Below are 21,142 nucleotides of genomic sequence, written 5' to 3' on the forward strand. Positions count from 1 at the left end.
GGCTCCTCACGCGTGGCCCTGGCTTGAGGAGAGCTGGGAGGCTGAAACCCGAAGCCGAACGAAACCCCAGCGGGGGAGGGAGGACATGTCAGGAGCTTCTAGCGAAGCCGTTTGCAAACCAAGCGGGGAAGTCAGAGCGCTGGGGCGGGGACCTGGGTGCCAAAAACTAGGACTGGGGCTGGGTCACCAGCCTGACTTGAGACCTGGGTGTGCATCAGGCTCTCGGAAGCAGCTATCACCGTAGTGTGAGGCGAAGCTGCCAGCACCATGCGGTGCTCCAGCGTGAACAGGCCCCGATAGGCACGGCTTCGTCCTCCTGTGTGCAACTTCACAGAGACAGAGAAAAGTTAAAATCTTTAACGGTTTTCATTTCACTGCCCCCATTTCTCTTTTTAGCTTGGACAGTCAAAGCAGAATATTTTTTGATCAATAGTTTCATGAATTGTATTGAAAGCAGGTGCAAGGAAAAGACAGGTTTAGCTTTAATTGGTAGCTAGAGTCTTCTCTGTCTCCCATTCCTATTATTTGAACATTTATTCGTTGCTCATGGGCCTGCTATGATGTGTTTCTGAGAGGCTGTGCTGCCCTATAAAAGCTCCTAAACACGTCTCCAACACGTTATTTTACAAACAACAAAAAAAAAGGGCATTCAAAAGCTGAGGGTAGGGCAGGTGGCCTTCCGCACCAGCAAGGCAGCATGCTCGGCGGGCTGCTCCTTGCTGTAACGGCTGAGAGGTGAACGCGCAAAATAAAGCTTTTACAGCTGGCCGGTTAGCTCAGTTGGTTAGAGCGTGGTGCTAATAACGCCAAGGTCGCGGGTTCGATCCCCGTACGGGCCACTGGTTTTGATGCCATTAGAAGAGGAAATTACTTTTTTTTTCTCCTCCCCCCCGATGCCATTAGGGGAGGAAATAACTGGCTTTTACCTCCCCGCCCCCCCCCCCCCCCGAGGAGAAACTGTAAGACAGGAATTAAACTAGCCAAAGGGAAGGATTTCCTTACCGCTGTTCTCTATATTAGCTGTTTCTTTACAAAAGGAAAAAAACTTAAATCAGTAGAGTAAGGAAGGAGGGTTACGAGAACTGCTGTTACTCTGCTAATTCACCTGCCCACCAGCAGGAAGAGAAAAACCCATTTTAAGCTCCCTGGCTGAATATGGAGAGTCTCTCTCAGGAGAGTGAGAAGCAGCTGTAAGCGGCCTGGTTTCCACAAAAGAGTAGGTACTCAGTAGCAGCAGAGAGGGGAGGAAGGCAGCCCATTGTTGTGGTCGGGAAGAACAGAGTTTGGACTGCAGCTAGTGCCACCGACTAGATCTGAGGACGAATTTAAGTGCAAAACTGCAAAGGATGGTCCTGCGTTGCTTTGCTCTTCTTACCACCCACCACCCTTGGAACCAGCCAACACAAACTCTCACTCCCAGCTTGTAGAGCGAGTGTACTCACTGTAGTCCTTACCCTTGTGAGCAGTCAAAGAAGCACGGCTCACCAGGCCCTGCTGTGGGCTCCTCTTCGTTTCAGGAGGAGCAAAATACATGAGACAACGAGCAGAGGGCAGCAGGGCATAAGCTAGCTACGCAATGAACCCTTTTCAGGCATGAAAATCTAGGCAAAGACCAACCAAAGAGTAGAAGCCATTTGTTGGCACACGCTAAAACTGTGCTTTATCCCCCTCCTCGTTAGTATAGTGGTGAGTATCCCCGCCTGTCACGCGGGAGACCGGGGTTCGATTCCCCGACGGGGAGAGAGCGCTGCCTTTTTCTGCCCCTGGATTGGCCCTGCCCTCAGAGTCGTTAGGATTCGCGAGCAACGGCCGCGCGTGCCCTTAGAGCTGCTGGGACTGACGAGCAACGGCCGCGCGTGCCCTCAGAGCCCGATGCGCGTGGAGAGCAGTGCGGCAGGTGGGCCCGAAGGAAGCACTGAGCCCTGTAAAGGATTGAAGCGGAGGACGCACGGCCTCCTGTCCACTGCCCAGGCCGCCTCCCTGCGGAGCAGCCGCTATGGTTGAGCATGACAAAGCTTTGTGTCCTGGCCTCCCCTCTCGCTCTCATTTACCCACCCTTTTCACTTTCCTTCCATACTCGAGGCTGTGCCACGTGGAGGAAACTGGAGAGCCAGCTTCCACCTCCTGCCAGGCACCACTGGGACCCGCAACCCAGCATCTCCTGTTTACTAGGCAGGTGCTTTGATTGGCTAAGTCATGCCACCAAGGCACACCCTAAAACCATGTAACTGTCAGTCTCATCAGCCTTCATAGTTGCTCTCCCATGATTCTCAAAACCTTGCTTAAAAAGTAACTTTTCCCTTACCAGCATGATTTCACATGTTCTGTTAACAGCCCACAAAGTTGCTGATAGCAACAGAAAGGAATTATACCAATAGAAAAATGCAGACTGCCAACAGATAGGGATTCACTGATTCTGGGAGTTAGCGCTATAAATTTTAAAAGTTACTACTAATGAAGACCTAAAGTCAGGCTTTCCACTGAAAGTGGCTGGTGCAGGGTCTATTTTATTTGACTAGTCTTGCTTTTATTTCTACTCTGGTAGAAATGAAACTCTGCTCTGGTCTTGCTTTTATTTCTACTGATTTATACAGTGTGGAATATCTCAAACCTCAGTTTAAAACCAACTCACAGAAGAGGTTTTTGGGGTGGAGATTTGTTTTGTGAAGCCACGTGCACATTGGCTCTGCTTAACCTCAGTGGCATCACATGCCACCAACTCAGGAGATCCTTAGCTCCGCAAGAAGACAAAGTGCTGAAACCCATTCCACTCCTATAATGTGTTTGACCAAAACTTTAATCCGTCCCAAAAATCTCAAGCAACCAGCCTACCATATAAATGTTGGAATTCTGTTTTTTTTTCCTAGTTTCTAAGTCTTTAGAATTTCCTGTTACCATTTTCAGACTCCTCTTTCTTACAAGCAGAGTATCCAATTTTAACTAGCTTCAAAAATTCTCAAGAGCCAGTGATTACTTGCACAGAAATGCTTCATGTATCCTCTGGCATGCAGTTTTGCTCCTGCAAATATTTATGGTATCAAACTCTATTTCCACATTTGCTCCTTATGAGAAGCCACCACCACAAGGATTTCCAGCTTTTGCTGTTTTATTCACATTATAATCAAATTATGAATATCCTAGCAAAGAAAAGAAAGCAACACACATGCTAACACTAGAACAAAGATGGGCCTTTTATTCCTTATAATTGGGGCTTTTAAGTGGGAGGGCCAAATTGGCCTGATATCCAAGGAATAAACAGACAGTCCACTGAAAGACTTTCTGTGCAAACAAGTTGCAGCAGCATAAATTAGCTTCACCCTTTTACTACAACTGATACTCCCCTAAGTATAGATCAGATTTGTTTTTATTGCTACAGACTAAGCCACAGGAAAGCGGGCTGAAACCTGTATTCTCACAAAGCTGCAATCATGTGACTGAACTAGGTTTAAAAACTACATGTTTACTCATACTACGACCACCTTATGTTTACATGAGACATTCAGATAGCAGCACAGGCTGCATATATGGTACTGGTAAATCTATAACCTCCATTATTTCAGAAGCCCTGCTGGTATATATAAGGCTCTGATAACAGTAAAATGTTACTTAGTGTCAGCAAAAGAAACACAATCTGGTCTGGATTTAAGCATTCACAAATAATGATTTGACTGAAACAGCTGCAAGAAGGAGTTTATAACTCCAGACTTGTCTCCCTCTGCTCATAAAGGCAGTCATTTACAGTTCAACAATAAATGCCCACTCTTGACCATTTGGGTATACATAATGCATACTGCCCTAACGGCTGCTCTCACAGGTCAGGGAGAAGAGAAAGGGGAGACAGGCTCATCTCCCAGATCAGCTGATGGATCACACTCAGCTGCAGCTGAACCAATTTCCCCTTCAGAAGGCAGCCCTTATTTCAGTTCAATATGGTGAGAAAGCATGTTCAAGCAAAGGCAAGTCTTACTACATTTTAGAGGACTTTTGCAGTATAAATATTGATAAGACACTGTAATAACATGCTTCCTTGACAAATGAAATGATGTGAAACACAGCTTAACATTTTGTCTGTGTAACAGACAGGTATATTTGCACAATGGACTATACCCAAGACAAAGCAACCAGTGTAACTTCTTCAGGAAGATTAAAAATAAGAAGCCCTAGTAGTTTCTCCGCCACTTTTTTTTTCCCCTGCAAGTCAGTGTGGATGACATCAAAATATACTTGGGAAGTTGTGAAAAAGGTGGTACTTAACTGAAAGTAGATTCTAAGGAGGCTTGAATGATACCAAATACACCCTTTGTTCTTTAAAAAAATATATATTTCCAAATCATCCTGTCTTTTTCCAAGTGTAAGCACTGCCATTCAGCACATATTCTGGAAAAAGGGGTTTTTTTTCGATGCAGAAAATGCTTTCATTTCACTTGAGAACACTTCACAGTAGGTCATTTTGCAGTCAGACAGATCAGTTGAGGAAGTTCTTGGAACATGCACACTAGTTCTGTGAGCGTATCACCAGTCCTTCACAAGGCAACATCAACCGGGAGCAGTAGCAACATGAGCTCTTCAGCTGGCTCTTAAAGAATTACTTCACGTATTTGCAAGTTACGACAAGTCTACAGCATTGTTAAGGCACCAGATAAGGGTATAAACAGCTATCTTAAAATGCCATGCAATGGCAGTTTGAGTCAGCTGGTCTGTGGTGTTCTTATTCTTTCTTAATGGCTAAATATAAGTAATTTGGTCTTCTTCATGATATGCATCAGTGCACCCAGTCTTTGGGATTGCGCAGGACTTCCAGGATTTCTGCTTCTCTTGAATTCTCTGGCGGGGTGTGCATGTATTCCCACCTGCAGGGAGAGGGGAAACAATCACTCAGACTGCCTGGCTGGCTGCCTCCCGTCCCACATTGGGCTGCACTTGGATTTGAGTTGCCTTTTCTGAGGATGCCAAAGTTACACAGTTGATGCTCACACATCAGGTGACAGGTATGCCTACAAATCATTAAATTCAATAAAACCAGAACCAAATAATAACACTTGAGAGACAGGAGAAATGTTAACTTGATCTTTATCTCAACTTCTGGAAAGACTGGAAGAACAAAGAAAAAAGAATAATGCCCCTCACCCCTTAATCCATGCAGGTTTAACTGCAGAGATGATTTAACTCTTGTTTTTTGACACGCTAATATCATGAGGAAGATGAATCCAAAAGGAACCTTGACAAAAGATAGACCACAAGACCTGAGAGAAATTGCCAGCCTCAAATTCTGTCACTTCACCCTGACACAGTATTTTCAGCTGCCCAGGAGAGTTTCTTCCAGAAGCTGGACTGGAAGCACTACCAGTCCATGTTTATTCTTGGTTTTAAAAATAAGGGTGATGAGAGACCACTTTTTATTGAAAAAGCAGGCAAGAGGCATGATACAGAGGAAGACAGCAATAGCCATCAGGGAGGGATGGGTATAACTTTATCCCTTCCTCTCCCCCTCCCCTGCCCCAGAACATATATATGCTGTGAAGTGAGCTATTTATCTGAATGAAAGCAGGTAAGACCATCCCAGCAATGAAGTCAGGAAGTACGATTATGCTACACCAGCTCATCAGGAACATGTCTGGTGTTGGCAGCAGGATGAAGCTACATGGTGAGGACTGTTCTCATGGTTAAAGGGTAGCAGGCAAGGGTCAACTTTCCTAGTGGAGGGAGGCCACTAGTAGGAGTCTCAGAGTGCGTGACAGGTCCTGTGCTATTCAGCATATCTAAAAGCAACCTAGAAAGGGTAAAAAGCAGTAACTGACAGAGTTGCTGTGCTACAAGATTAAGCAAGATCGTTTACAAGATAGAAAAGACAGTCAAGAAGAGTTAATATCAAGCCAGGCAACCGAGCAGTAAAACGGTAGGTGAAATTTGCTGTTGAACTAAAGCGATGCACATAGAGAAAAAAGTTACATACACAGTGACAGACTGAGTTAACTCTTATTGCCAGAAAAGATCTTGGCATCATAACAGTTCTGTGGAAAGGCCAGCTCAATGCTTATCACTAGTGGAAAACAGCAAACAGCATATTAGGAATTATGACAAGACTAATGAACAAAAACATCAGTAGGCCAGCAGCACACCTGCATCTTGCATACACCTATGTAGCTTTTGTTGTCTGTTCCTCATCACCAGTTCAGGAAGGATATGTAAAATGCAAGCCTAGAGATAAGTGGCAAATACGATCAAAGGTATGGAACAGCTATTGTACAAGGACTAAATAGAGTAGGACTTGTCAGCCTGAAAAATGGACAACGAAGAACAACAGAATCTTGTAAAATACAAACTATTATGGAGACAACAAACAAGAAGAAAAGCTGGTTACTCACTGAAAAGTCAAATGAAATCATCAAGTGCAAATAGAAAACAAAGAGGCACTTTCTCATACAGTGGACAGGTAACTGTGGAACACCTTGCCATAGGCTTGTCAGGCCTGTCAGAAGTTCACATGGTTTCAAAGAGCTACCAAACAAAACTTTTTTTTTTTTTTTTTTTGGGGGGGGGGGGGGGGGGAATATATCAAGAGGTACTAAGCACACTTTTTGCCAGAAAATATTGAGGCCACACATTATTGGCAGTTGGGTGAGTGTACCAGACCGGAGCAGCACCTGCATATATTTGGCTTGTTCTTTTATTAGGCATGAACTAACCATTTTTAAGAGACTGGACACCAAGGCAAATTTTTTATTTAATCCGACAAGAGTATTTTAATAAGAACAGTGCCTGCCTGCAACTCCATGTAACTATGCCCTTACCTTGCAGTCAGTGGCAGAGACATAAGAATGCTTTCAATTCTTGATCCTGGTGTTGCTAGGCCAAACTTTGTACCTCTGTCATAAACCAAGTTGAACTCCACATACCTATGGGGAATAAAGAAATATAATACAAGTTTATTATCAGAAATTGTTTGCACCTTTTTCAACTAGAAGATAGCAAATAAAAACAGCCTGTCTTTCTGCCTTGTTCAGTCACAGAATGAACACCGCTTTGGGGCCAGCTGTTCTCTAGCATCTTCTGTGTAGGAAAGAAAATGTGACCTCGTGACTCCACACAGCAAAGGAAGTAATGGCCTTGGCTACTTGCTTCACAACCCTTTTAAAGACGGCAGGTTTCTAACAGACAAGAATGGACAAACCATGGAGAGCACTGGGCAAGGTGCTGTGCTAGCTCACTTCTCCCAGGCCTCAAGTCTGCTAGTAAACTTGATGCCATCAAATTTAGCTTGGTTATACTAGTGCTGTTTTGCATGGTTGTGGCAGAGATAGAGTCTTAAAGTAACTGGAAATGGCCACATGAAAAACTCTCCTGTGCAGTTCTGCATGCTGAAGGTCCTTCTGGAACACAGATCAGAAGCAAGATCAGAGCAAGTTTTTCAGTTTCTTGGGGAGGCCTGGAAAGCAGCAGAAGTCAGACAGCTTCATAGTGCTGGCTGGGACCTGTAAGTCCCAGAGTAGGGGGAATGCAAAGGTGGTTTTCTGCCTCCAGCACAGGAACAGAGCAATGGCAATTCAGTAGGCGTAATCTTAATAGCCAGTGCTGTTTAACAGAAGTACAGGAAAGGAGCAGCCCTTTATCTGCTTGCAGAACTGGAGAGCTTTCCCTATCCCAATGACCTAAAAAGACACAGAGAAATAAGCAGGCTGAGCTGGTCCTGGCTGTAACTTAAAGGGGACCTGTTCCCCCTTATATAACCTTACCAAGTTTGTTACAACCCATCCACAGACTGGATCCCACAAAGCCCAACAGTCTCAGGAACAGTCCAGTAACTGCTGCAGAACAGTGATCTAAACTTGAATGCTCATTCTCTCTCTATACCACTTTCACAGGTTCGCTCAGTTTCTTTGCAGAAAAGGCAGAAACTAAAGATTCCCCATTTCTGCACAAAGTACATGTTGATTCTCATTTCTCCATACACTGACACCACCACAGGATATAGAGATAGATAGAGGAGTGCAATTGTTTTATCTACCAACGTAGTTAAGCTTTTAAGTGCTAATAGTTACTCATATTAATAAGCAACCTCTAAAAGTCTTTAAACTTACAGTGACTTCAGACTATGCCAGGAAAAACAAAAGCCCTCTATACATTCAAAAGAGTTCACTGTGTGCTCATTTCAATGCCAAGAAAAAGATCACAGAGAGTAAATACATACTTAACAAGCTGAAAGCAACCCAAGATGCAGTTATGCCATGCCTATTGGGGTTTAGCTTTAGTTCTGAATAGGAAGCATGACTCCCTCACCCTTACTGACACCTTTGTGTTCCTCATGTGATCATGGGACTGAAGGAGAGTGCAGGATTCAGGACACAACAAACACACATGCACCCCTATGCCTGCCTGCTACACAATGTAGCAGCTTCTCCCAGCTTTTGAAGCAGTCAGAGAGGAGCTGTGGTATTTTGTAGGAGTTGCTTGTGCTGCGACATAGGATAGTGGGAAATATTGACCAGGCTGTGCTAGTACCTTCTTTGCACCCTCCCCGGCAATCTAGCATTGGATATCAAAAGCAGTTCTGTGCATAAAGATGTTGCAACTCTCTGGCAAACTTACTCATGCAAACTTAACATACATCATGACACAATATAAAATGCATGTCAAGTCATAAATCCTGCAACCACAGAAAAAGAGTTCAATTCTTTCCTTTCCAGTTTTGTTCACCTCCCATGCACTATTTTGCTCCTTCAGTACTCACCGCCCCCTGCGAAGCTGCTGCCATAGCTTCTCCTCTGGTGTGAAGGGGTCATGGCAGTGCTTCTTCACGATGGGAATGTAGCAAGGCACGATGGCTTTGGCACAGCTCTGCACAAACTGGAATACTTCCTCTTTGGAGGGAGAGTCCAGGTCATCAAAGAATATGCCTCCAATCCCTCTTCGCTCACCACGGTGCTTGATATAGAAGTAGTCATCGCACCTAGAAGAGGCAGCAGACAATTATGAATTTGGTACACAACATTCAAAGAAACAAACAGAACTCCAAACAGCTACGCAGAACAGGATGCCACTAGCAAAATACTGACGAAAAGTCAGTTCCCTACAGTGTGCTGGATGCCCCATTTTTCCACTGGCTGCTGAGAGCCAGGAGAGTACAAGACCACCCAAAATGCAGTCCTGCATTCACTTGCAGTAAAACTCTGATAAGATGATTGATGCAGAGCTACACATCACTGCATAGTTAATGAATACATACACTCAAACGCCATAGCTGATTCTGAAATAACAGATACTTCCACATGGAGTATTTCAATCCACATCCTCTATCTACAAGGAGGAAGTTCAAAATTTCACCTTAAGAACTCTTTCTAGACTTTGTTCACAGAGTTGCACACAAATCCTAATTTATTTGTACAGTTTTTGGGAGAACATGAAATAGATTTCTTAAGAGAATCTCTTTATCCTTTTTGCCATTTTGGTGAAAAAAATTATTTTATTTTTTGCATCAAAACTAAAAGAACCTATAAACTCAGGACCAGATAAAAAAGCCACCACCACTTAAGGAAAAAACTGTGGCAGCCTTCTCTGGAAGCAGGCTTTTTAATAGTTAATCTTGAAAGATGGAGAGATTCTACCAGTGGCTGTTCATGGCTCATTTTCAAGTTTGTACAGTTTACATGAGGGAATTAATCAATTTTATATTTATTGGTAGAAAAGTGTGTAGGTGTGCAATTACTGTAAATTAGCTGATTCATTGTATCCATTCCCTCTCTGACTTGCTGGGGCAGCAATGCCCTGCCCTGCAAGCAGAGGACGGAACAGAGGCAAAGTAGTAGGTAAAATCCACCAACAGCAAGAAAACCCTGCCTTTGTTTAGTATTAGCATTCCATACATGTATCCATCCACAATCACGCTTCTAAAGTAATATAAATGGTGTAACTATACAGCAAGAGAGGGGGAGATATTATAGATAATGTAAGTTACTCTTTATTCACTGGGAGAATTAGCTTTTTATTTAATGGCCACAGGAAGAGTTAGGGAAAAAAAGCTGAGTCAGAAATGCAATAGAGAACAAGCCTGACATAAAAGTTTTAAAGTTCCATCAGGAAGACAGCATGGCAAATGCAACAAGAGCTTCTCTGTTTTGAGAAAGGTGGGAACACGGAAACTCTAAATAGGGTCAGCAGAGATTCACACTACTCTGGAAGTGAAAACTGCATGCCCCTACACAGCTGCTGCTTACAGCAAACACTTCTGCTGGGACTGAAAAACTGCCTTTGTCCATGGGATACAATGCAGTCCTCCCATGAGCTGCCTTCAGATTAAGAACAGAAGTCCCCCTCTCGAACCAAAAAAAGGCAGTTGGCTTTGACAGCTTACTGCTCTAGAAAGGGATCTGCAACAACCCAACCATTAAGGCAGGCACTCAGAATTACATGCAAAAACTCCTCAGAGAACGAGACCATAGTTTTAAAGTGATAAGATGTGTTTCTCTGCTAACAGTTCACACCCAAGCTATACCACCCACTTTATCTCCTGTCCTCAGACAAGACCTGGTAGCTTACAAAAGAATAATGCTCCTTCCAAGATACCATAGCTTGCAGCAGATAGGATATCAGACACAGAGCAGCAAGCCTCCAGCTAACAATGAAGGACTTCATCAACTGTCTCTCTCAACTCAATAAGAACATACAAAGTCTATATCCTTAGAGAATATGTTGTTGAACTTTCACTGAATGTGTCACTGGGGGAAAAAAAAAAGGCAGCTCCATCAAAATTATGACACTTCTACATTAAGAACAAGTTCCTTTACTTACCTAGCAAAAAAAGTAATGAACATCAGAATAAAGGCAGAGGAACTGGAGCGAGATTTTCAAAACTGCAGTGCTGGCCCAACAATTCACACTGAAGTCATGTGCATTTACCATGAGTTCAGTGTGAGCAGAATTTAGTGCAAGTTCACGCGCTTCTAGGGCAAAAATCTTGTCCTAGTTTGACAACAGGGGCTAAAAGAAATTTTTAGGTTGCCTGGTGAGGTCTGTGGCAGAGACAAGGGCTTACAATTTCTTGTAGAGTCAGCTTATTTTTTATTCAGGCTATGGATGTAGGATCATAGTTTTCAGCCCTCTGGTTTTAAAAACTCAGGCCTTTGTAAGTAACAAATTGCAGAATATATTTTGTCCCAGTACTTACCTGATGATTTTCATTAGGATCTCCTGATACTTATCAAAAGGCAGACTAGAAACTAGTGTTCCTAGAACACACTTAACTGGAACTATCCAATACCACCTCCTGCTCCCACAGAAAACAATCCAAGTGCATCTCTCCCCGCATACCATTTCTTGTACTTGGGATACAGCTTTGGATCATGCTTATCACAGGCTTCTTTCAAAGTCTTGTGAAAGTGTACAGCATCCTCTTTGTTCAAGTAAGTTGGAGTGAGGTCAGTTCCACCACCAAACCACCACTGTTTAGTCCCTGTAGGAGACAGGCAGGCAACAATTATTTATTTATTACCTTCCAAACAGAAATGCACTGCTAGCAGTTGACCAAGAACTAACAACTATTTTCACAATACAAAGCCATTACGCAGTTTGTATCCACTCCCTCATGCAGTCATGAAAATTCTAGTTCAAGGTAGTGTGATGACCAGTGACTCCAAGAAGATATGAAACACACCTCAAAGCAGTGAAGTTTTCCAATATTTTTGGACTGGTTGCTCTCACTAGCAGATGTTATAGGATGCCAATTTCACAAGATGCAGGGCTGACAACGCCTACTGTCACACCGCTCATTGCTTACATAAGGAAAGAAAACCACAACTTCCTGGATACTTCCAAAATCCACTAACATTTTACTGCATGCCATAATACTCTGATAAAATAATTCAAAGAAAAATCTCTTTGAGCTTCTATTTGAATCACTGGTGCACGTACTGTCGTAACATACAGATTGCCACTCAGTGTTACACCACCTCGCCTAGAATTCTGCTTCTGACAATAGCAATTTGCAGAAACATAGGAAAAAAACCACAACGCAAGTAGAGAACAATGCTTCTAACAGAATGCCCGCCCAGCTTCTGAGACACAGGCGTATCCTGACCAGAATGTTTATCAGTCCTTGACAGACCTTTCTTCTATTAACTCATAGAATTGCTTCTTTGAATAGATGTTTTACATACATTTATAATCACCTTACAGTTTTACTTGAATCTGAAATCCCCATTGTACTTCGCAAAAAGTAAGCTGCAAGCACTTTTACTGTAGTAGATGTAAGCATTGTAATCATTTTACAAATGCATAAGCAGAAGCCCAGAGATTAACAGATCCAGTACCACACAATAAATTATCGGTACAGCTAGGAACAAAACTGGACTGGTTCTCAGCCTCTTACTGTAACAATGCATTCACGCTTCCTCCATACAAGGTCATACATTTCATATGTATTTCACTGAATTACAATTCTTACCATCTGCTTCCTCAATTTCAAAGTATCTGTAGTTGAAATGCACAGTTGGAACATGAGGATTCTTTGGATGGATAACGGAACTTACACCCATAGCACAAAAAGGCAGTTTCCCTAGAGAAAGATGATCATAAATAAAGTTATTTGAAGAACCTCACTATTTATCCCCAGCTTCCAAGCTACTGTTCTACTATCTGAAAGTTTCTCATGTTGTGTCACATAATTATCAATCCAAGCGCAATCTACTCCCACACACAAGTGTTTTAATGCGCCTCAGAAAAAAATAAATACATTTTTATACTGGGCCTAAAATGCAACAAAAAATATGTTAGAGCACACATTAGATGAAGGCCACTTAAAGTGTGAAGCACTTCTAAGTGCTTTCCACCCCACTCTGCCCTCAGAACTACCCTTTTACTTTACAGCTGTCAATTCAGGTCATAACAACAATAAATCCTCTTTAGCCTTCAGGACTTTTTGTTTTTCTCCCTTTTTTAGTGAGTAATTCACATGCCATTCCACTGTTGAACCACAATGCCATTATTTAAAAAATGACCTGTGACTGCACTACACTGCTTAAAGCAGCAAGGCAGAGAGAGAAACATCCTGATACCAGTTTTTCAGGGATGTGGAAGTCTGTGTGAAATGCTTAACGGTTAGGAACCACGAGGTTATAAATGAAATCTTCCCTCCTTGACATTGCAATACTTTTATAAGTTTGGCCTTTATGTTTTGCTTGAGCGCAAAGGCCTGGCTCTGCTTTCAAACCATCCCTAAAAGAGTAAGTTTATAAACGTGTCACAGTTCCCTAGCTCTTCTGTGAGACTTCTTACCATCTTTATCCTTCAGCGTTTTCCTGCTTTTCATCTGTTGCACAGCCTCTGCGGAAAGGTTCCCGAACACTACGGATACGTTGACACCCGCCTTCTCGAAGATGTGCCCATCCTGGAGCACGCAGCTGATGCCACCGCCACCTGCCAAAGCAAGTGCCCCGCGCCAGGGTCACCCCTGTGCCGCGGTTACCCCTGCACCCCCAAACCACCCTCACCCCGTGCATCCGCTGGAGCGCTTCAGGCCAGCGGGGTGACCCTGTCCCGCTGCCACCAAAGCACCCCGTGGGGCAGGTGTCTCCTCAAGGCGTGTTAGGTTATAGCATCACATTACAGCAGCAGCAGCCTGGTGGTCAACGGGCAGGAGACACCGACGGGAGAAACGTGCGGATTTATTAAGCCTGTGACAGCAGCGCGGGCACCTCGTGGCACCCCGCTCCCCCGGCCGGCACCCCGCTGCCCCCGGCCCCCCCGACCTTCCTTCCTCTCCCAGGTGTTGACGGCGAAGGCGGCGCCGCGGTCCAGCGCCGCCAGGGCGCGGCACACCTCCGCCTGCGTCTCCATGATCAGCAGCTCCATGCGGCCCCGCATGTCGCGCCGCCGCCGCCACAGCTCCTGCGGCCCGCTCACCGGCGGCGCCATGAAGCCCTGGCACAGCCGCCGCACCTCCTCCTCCGCCGCCGCCCCCGGCCCGCCTTCCCCCGCCGCCATCGCGGCTCGCCGCCGCCACAGCCCCAGCGCCAGCCCCAGCCCGCCCAGCGCCCCCGCCGCCGCCGCCAGCGCCGAGCGCCGCCGCCGCCAGCCCGCCGCCCCCCACGGCGGCGCGGAGCCCAGCGCACGGCGGCCCGCGGCGGCGGCGGCGGCAAGGGCGGGCGAGCCCCGGGCGGCCCCACGGAGCAGCTGCGCGGCGGCCGCCATGTCGGGCACCAGCGCCAGGCTGCCGGCGGGGCGGGGAGGCACCGGGGCCGAGGCTGGGGCGGAGAGGGGGCGGGGGCGGAGAGGGGGCGGGGCCGGGGCGAGATCGGGGGCCGGGCGGAGGCGGAGAGGGGCCGGGGCGCGACGCGTGGGTGCGTATGTGTATGTTTATTCATCTTTATGTGTGCGTGGCTGTGTGCGTCCGCGCCTGTACACACAAGGGCCGAGGTGCTGTAGTGCCTCGCGGCGGCGCTGCCGCCCCGCCCGGGTCTCTGCGGGGAGCCAGGAGCTGTAATCCTATTTATCGCGGCAGGTGCAAGCCGGGTGCCGGATCACAAAAAGGGGAAGAAATGAAATGGAAGCTAAGAACAATTTTGCACTCCTCAAAAAAACATGGAATTTGACATTTAAACAAGTCAGTTATATTTTATTGGTATAGATCCACAGAGTATAGTTTTCTTATTATTTGTTTTTCTTTTATTTCTTTTTTAATAGTTTTCTTCCAGTTTAAACTGGTGAGCATGTTTCCTACTGATTTCAGCCGGCACATGCTTATGCTTTCTTCTTTCTCTCTAAAATTAAAGCACTGCCTTGTTCTAACAAAATGACAATTCAGAGTAATAAGCAGATGAGTTAATATAGGGGCAAATGTTGAAACGTACCCACTTAAAATTCCGGTAGATGTCAGGTGTTATTTTTCTTGCAGCTGATGGTACCACATCCAGTATTATCTGCTTTCTCAGCTGCCTTGAAGCCAGTGGGAAACTACACCAATTGTGGGGCAGCACAATTAACCAACTAGGACAATGACAAAAGACTTTAATGAACAAATAAAGCCACATTATTTCTCAAGCAGACACGTAAGAGACAGTGCAACAGTGGATGATGGTACTGTGCTGAACCGAGCTATGAGAGTTTTCTTTCAAGCAGCAGATTTACTAGCGCTTTTTTAACTAACTAATAGTTTGTTTACTAATAGTTTAATAGTTGTTTGCTAGCTATTTTTTAAAACAAACTTATGATTATTTTCTAATAAGTGGAGATATTTATTAGATCTGACATTGATTGAGAGCCCACAACAGGGTTTGGCTGAGATAAATAAAAGCTGCCTCAAAACCCCAACCCTGCAGGGTTTGTACCCAGGTGTGGGTCTTTCTTGGAAATGGTGGGTTCCTGTCATTTCAGGACTGATCTACATCTGTAGTACTCAAGAGCAGATCAGCCTCAAGGGTGGTTCTCAGGGATTCATTATCTGGCTCTTTTCATTAGAGAGTAATTTTATGGTCGTCTGTGTGAAGCAATAATGTCCACTTGAAGGCTTAGTGCATTTCCTCACTTCTCATCTGATTCTGCTCTTTGGCAGCAGAGGATGCTGTGAAGCTGCAGAAGCTCTGGGAGTATGAAGGGAAGGAGATCTCTGAGCTGGACTCTTTTCTGCCATCATCTGGAGGGCAGGATCTTTTTGAGGCCTGTGGGAGGACAGGATGTGCCAGGAGACCTGAACCACTGGTGATACAAGCGAGCACAGCATCTGCTGTTTCAAGGAGAGTGCTGTGGCTGAGGGAGAAGGGCACTACCATCCTTATGGGCTGTGGTAAGTCTGCTTAATTAGGCACAAGGCAGCTCCTTCCACATTTCCTTGTCCCAGATTGCTGTGATAGCTCAGTTTCTTCTCAAGCTGCATCCACTGGATTTACCTAAACATTTTCATGATAACCAACGCGCATCATGCCCACTTCCATGGTACTTATTGCAGTGAAGCTCTGTTCTTTTTGTAGGATTTAGACGCTACTGTAATGCAAAGAATACATAAGTTCTGAGACCAAAAGACATGTAAAATGCATTCATGTTGCTGAGCATTTCATTAATGTTTCCATATTAATTTGAGTGCAAACTCTGATTAATAATACCTTGTTCTCTGCGCTGTATTGTTTCTGGACACCAGGGGTAAATTTTTGTACTGCTAGCCTGGGGAACTTATTGCTGACCAAAGAAAGGGACAACTATACACTTCAGTGACAGTAATGTGTGTCAAGTGTTACTGATTTTTTAGCAGAGAGTTTGAACTGAATCACAGCCCTGTGTCCCAGTAAGTGCATGCTGTGGGCTGAGAGAGGGAAGAGAAAAAGAAGTGTTCCTAACGTCAAAAAAAAAGAGCATAAATCAGAACTAAGGTAAAGGTATAAATTGGCAGGTGTAAATTAGTTTGTATGGGTATAATGTATTTAAATTGAAAAATTATCATCCTGTTGTGCGGGGCTTATGAATGTTGGGGACTGATGGAGCAGCAGAGCGCGAGAGAGGAAAATAACTGAATTACTAAAGAAAGGCTTGTGTGTGAGAGAGAATTTTCACTTGTATAATTTTAAATTCAATTTTAAATGAAGTTACTTAAAGATGTTCAAAAGGCTATGTGAATTCTTCCTACTTAGATACCTTTGTCCATAGAACCTAACCATATGGGGATTTGCACCACTTTAATTAAATATAAGGTAGTCTAGACAATTTTTTATGGAGGCAAGCCTCAAAAGTGCCTCCTGTGATAGAGCTCAGTGGTACAAGCCATCCCATGGAGATCTAGTTTCTCCAGTGTTGGGCAGTACACTCTGGTTGGCAGCATTCACGAGACCCAGGTTCAGCCTATATTAGATTATTTTCAAACAGTGCCTGCTTTCCTGGACTGTGTTGCTCTCAGAGTGCATGGAAATCTTGCAGGTATATCTGTATGTGGTTTGTGTTTCTCAGTGGAGGACGAAGCAAGCGCTGCTGTATGTGATTTTGTTTTGAAAATTGTACTTTGCACAGCTCATTCTGCTGCAGAGTGCCTGCTGCTCTGTCCTCCCCTGCAGGCTGTGTCCTTTAGTGAAGCCTTTAGTGAAACACTCCTGTCCTGAGCTTGGTCCAGTATAACCTCTCTCCTTCATTAGAGAGTTCACCTTCTGGGCATCCTTGCTTCATCCCTTCTTGCAGCCCTAAATTAGACAAAAATGCTGTTTGTGTTATCTACTGTCATTGTTTCTGCTGTTCTGGACTCAGCGCTCCTCAGATCTCCCCACTTGTTCTTTCCTACTCACAGACCTGCCGTCGTCTTTATTATCCTTCCTTCCATTCATCTCGCTCTGTTTATGCTTCTGCCCTCATATAGCCTTGCTCTAGAGCCTTTCCCCGCTCTTTCTGCTTGGATGGGCCCTGCTCTCTCTCACTCATGTCCTACGCCATGCTGTCTCCTCTGCTGGAGGATTATCCTTGCATTCCTTCTCAGTTTTCTTTTTTTCTCCTGTTTCAAGCCTCTCCAGGAGACATAACTCCATCAGTGGCTTGAGTGGTCAGTGACCAGCTGGGAAACCTGGCTCCACCAGCCCCAGGCCTTCGTCTCCACTGTGGGCCTTGTTCAGGTGGTTTGTGCACACTGCATTGGCGCTCTCAACACAAGAGGGCATGGCAGACCTGCCCCTTCCCTGGCACTCAGTGACTCCAAACTGCAGTCTTAGAGTCATTCAGGCCGGAAGGGACCTCCCGTGGTCTCCAGCCTAATCCCCAGGGGCTCAAAGCAAGGCTGGCTCCAGAGCTGGATGAGGTATCTGGGGCTTTCCTTCTTCACCTGCATTTGGAAAATCTCCAGGGAGGGAGTTTCCTCACGCTGCCCAGGCTCCAGCACTGCATCACGCCCCAAGCGGAATTTTTTTTTCTCATATCTGGTCAGAATTTCTATTGCTGCAACTACTTTAGGTCAGGCCAGCCTCCTGCACTTGCTGCCGAATCTGAAAGCAGGACTTCCAAGGTCCTTACTTCCCTTCAAAATCTTTGAGTCAGTTTTAAATGTCTGGCTGAAAATTTACAGGAAGAGCTGACTGAATGCTGCACTTAGTGGGTCATCCGTTTTGATGTTCTTCATATCCGTATGTAATGTGATAGTGAGGGTACTGGAGTGCACTTTTTTTGAGAGTGAAGCTGTCTGCAGCTACTATGTAGCCACAACTGTCACTAATGTAAACCTTAAAGAAGAAGATTTGAAGAACTGGATTCCTGACCACATTTTTATTTAAGGCGACCTGCAGTGAAGAAAAGAATATTGCTAACTTTCTTTTTTTGTTGTTTTTTTGTTCTTTTTTTTTTTACTTCTACTTTTAAAAAAAGCCCTGGAGCTTCTCTGCACTGTGTATTTAGCTCCTGTCTGTCTTTTCTTTTCTGTGAGTATTTATGCACAAATAGAGCACTAACAAAAGAACGAGGGACATGGCCTGTTCCAAGGTAGTGAAGCACGATCAAGTCTGATTAGACTGAGACAGACACAGTGCTTTAACTGAGGCTGATACTTTCGAGTACTCAGTTAATGCAGTAGCTTATCAGAAAATTGGAAGAAAAGGATTCCTTGTGAACAGAAAAATTTCCCATCAAGTTGGCATTACTGTTGCTTCTAAAGTTAAAAGAGCCAATCTCATCCAATTTACTGTATCACACAAAGCCTTGATTGTAACTTCAAAGTGATGCCAAGAACCTGCAAAGTTGGAAGAATACTCCTCTTTAACACAGGTTGCCACAAAGGTTTTGCATGACAGAATAAGTTGAATGAAGTTAATATTTCAGTATGTGTCAAAGACAGAAGTAAAAGCTTTGGGCACTGAGCTGACAGTGGTAGGTGATGTGAAGGTCATAAGAAACAGTGAAAACCTTTCCTTCTATATCTGTAATCTCAACAGTTTGCCTGCATCATGGGTTCATACTAATCGCCCTTTTTTTTCCTTCTGTTTTTCATTAACGCAGAATTGATTGTCCTGGGTATAAGGAGAAGGGGGCTACAGAAAAAGAAACTGCTGTGCCAAAATTCCTTCAGTCTACCTCCTGAAGCAATTTCAGCCCAGCAGTCAGGCCACAAAACACGTTGTATGCAACCTCCTTTGGAAATGGACAAGTATCCTGGACCACGTATGCAGTATTCCTTGCAATGAGAGGTCTCTCTCTTGTTTTCCCACTTCTTCTGGGCCCTTCAGCTCTGCTTTCAGACTTACATAACACCAGCTTCACAAAATACCAAGAATTATCCAAAACCTGTGGCATAGCTATTACACATGTGGCTTCATCAGGGCTAAAAAGGCAAAGCTTTTCCTGGCTTCCAAGGAGAGGGGACGAATGAGTAGAAGTGATCTATTGGACTGGATTCTCTGTTTCATTTTGTATACCAAGACCCAGGTCAAACACAGTATTTCCCTGCCCCAGTGTCATAATATTTATTTTCTTCTTGCAGCCACTGTAGCCGTTTATACAGACTAACTGTAATGTTCGCTGTTATGAAAGTCCACTCTGAAGCCAAAATACACACCCTTACTTCTTCCCTGGAATAATCGGTACGTTGTTTACAGTTGGGTGCAAGGGCCAGATGAGTTAACTCACAGGTCTTAAGAGACTTGTGTCTGTAGCCATTCCTGAGTAACAAACATACACTGTGATAATGTGGTTGAAGCTGCCCTACTGACTGGGCAGCTGTACTGAGCTCCAGAGGTTTGTAGTCTTTGAAATCCTCCTGTGTAACTATAAGGATTGAACTTCAGATTTGTGGATCTAAAATCATGAGCTTCTGCTCCCTGAAGTTCAGCAGTGCCTATCAAGAAGTCTTGATTCTAAGGGCATCAGACAGCACTAAAAGTTTTATCAAATTGTAAAATAAGATCTTGGTCTCCCACTCTCCCAGGACCAAACATTTGCTGTTAACCTTTTGCAAAAAGCAGACATGAATCATATAAAGTTGTAAGGGAGGCACTTTTCATTTTTATGGTGAAGGTGAGGTGCTCAAGAAACTTTTGGACTTTTGTTTTTCAGAAACTACTAAGTCATGAACTTGAGAGCACTGAGAAACGGTGAGCCAAAATATACAGTGAGATTCATAATTCACCACCTAGTATTGAGCCCATGGAGCATGGGCAAAACCTCACACTGTTAGTATGAATTATCTCTGCATCTTCCTAAGTATTTGTAGCAAGACAGTAGTATTGAACAGAGCTATCGCAAAGGCAGGGTGACACAGGAGTTCCCACCTCGTTGCCTCTCTGAGGAGCAAAAAGGCAAATAGGCCTGAACCCTAGGAGCTTTTTCCACCACCAAAGTCCACAGGGGGAGCGATGATTAGGAGGAACACCTAGGAGTGTGAAACGTGAGAGAGAATGAGCATGCTGGAAGGCTGCTGGAAGGAGTGCCTGCTGGCTATTTCTGGGAAGAAATTGTAACAGGGAAAGACAAGAAGCCGGAGAGTGTCCCAGGTGCTAAAATTTCTCACTGTGGCTGTGGTAACCCCAGCAACCCAAGTTGCTGGGTTGCAAGAGCTTCAGGACTGTCACCGTATCTTGTGCGTCCAGAACCTTTGTTGGTGTAAGACATAGTGGCAGGATGAAAGCTGTGTCATTAGGTTCTATTTCATCTTTAATCAATAGCACTAAATCATATTAAAACCAGTAACATTTTGTAATTGTTCACACTTGTTTAGTACAGTTCGCTGCAGTCTTCAAGATACAAAAAATCAGGGAATCTCACAGTCTACACTTGTGGATCACACTTCTGTAAGAAACATGTAAGTAAACATTGTATACTATTCAGCTTTTTTTTAACAGTTGCAGTTATTAAAATAGAAATTTTAGTCAAAATGTAGCTGCAGCAGTGCCACTGCCCACTCTGGCATCAGCAGGGAGGGTTTCAAAGCAAGTGTGGAGAATCAACAGGAGAGACAGTTTTAGGACGGGGAAGGCAGTTTCCGTGGAAATAGGTGCTATGCTCACCCTTGCTGACAAGGAAGATGACCAGTATAAGAATCAGAGTACAGCAAAGGAGTGTTGTGGCCACTTAGAAGCTGTCAGTTCTGGACTCCTGATGGTTCCTGGCTGTGGCATTTTCAACCTCGTTATGGGTGGGCCAGGTTTACTGTCTTGTGAAACCATAAGCTTAATACACCATTGTAGTTTTGCCCTTGAAGTGT

The 21,142-nt window shown here is 44.6% G+C and overlaps 1 protein-coding gene, 1 long non-coding RNA gene and 2 other non-coding genes across 5 annotated transcripts; 3 read left to right on the forward strand and 1 right to left on the reverse strand.

Annotated features, from left to right (window-relative positions):
• Positions 1-765: 765 nt before the first annotated feature.
• On the forward strand, positions 766-839 carry TRNAI-AAU (transfer RNA isoleucine (anticodon AAU)). Its single transcript has one exon. It is a non-coding gene; the product is annotated as a tRNA-Ile (tRNA).
• Positions 840-1,669: 830 nt separating this feature from the next.
• TRNAD-GUC (transfer RNA aspartic acid (anticodon GUC)) lies at positions 1,670-1,741 on the forward strand. The gene has a single exon. It is a non-coding gene; the product is annotated as a tRNA-Asp (tRNA).
• A 1,426-nt stretch (positions 1,742-3,167) lies between these two features.
• LOC112990522 (oxygen-dependent coproporphyrinogen-III oxidase, mitochondrial) lies at positions 3,168-14,211 on the reverse strand. Of its 2 annotated transcripts, none has more exons than XM_026112330.2 (7): positions 13,740-14,211; positions 13,267-13,407; positions 12,437-12,547; positions 11,305-11,446; positions 8,729-8,947; positions 6,792-6,896; positions 3,168-4,850 (listed from the first exon to the last, which is right to left on the reverse strand). In XM_026112330.2, exons 1-7 carry the CDS (start codon positions 14,179-14,181, stop codon positions 4,763-4,765), a joined length of 1,248 nt encoding a protein of 415 aa, XP_025968115.2. In that variant the 5' UTR covers positions 14,182-14,211; the 3' UTR covers positions 3,168-4,762. The 2 variants fall into 2 exon arrangements, with proteins under 2 accessions (XP_025968115.2, XP_064359841.1); XM_064503771.1 differs by lacking the exon at positions 3,168-4,850 and adding an exon at positions 5,054-5,770.
• A 991-nt stretch (positions 14,212-15,202) lies between these two features.
• On the forward strand, positions 15,203-20,709 carry LOC135325774 (uncharacterized). The gene is made up of 3 exons (XR_010386556.1): positions 15,203-15,772; positions 19,424-19,523; positions 20,657-20,709. It is a non-coding gene; the product is annotated as an uncharacterized LOC135325774 (long non-coding RNA).
• Positions 20,710-21,142: the final 433 nt, after the last annotated feature.

The sequence above is a fragment of the Dromaius novaehollandiae genome, unplaced genomic scaffold (genome assembly GCF_036370855.1).
Source record: "Dromaius novaehollandiae isolate bDroNov1 unplaced genomic scaffold, bDroNov1.hap1 HAP1_SCAFFOLD_195, whole genome shotgun sequence".
Classification (NCBI taxonomy): domain Eukaryota; kingdom Metazoa; phylum Chordata; class Aves; order Casuariiformes; family Dromaiidae; genus Dromaius; species Dromaius novaehollandiae.

Coding starts and splice junctions, on each gene's coding strand:
- LOC112990522 (XM_064503771.1), bottom strand. CDS start 14,181: ATGGCGGCCGCCGCGCAGCTGCTCCGTGGGGCCGCCCGGGGCTCGCCC. Junction 11,447..12,436: donor TGAAATTGAGGAAGCAGATG/GTAAGAATTGTA, acceptor TGTCTCCTACAG/GGACTAAACAGTGGTGGTTT. Junction 8,948..11,304: donor TATCCCAAGTACAAGAAATG/GTATGCGGGGAG, acceptor TGCCTCTTCTAG/GTGCGATGACTACTTCTATA.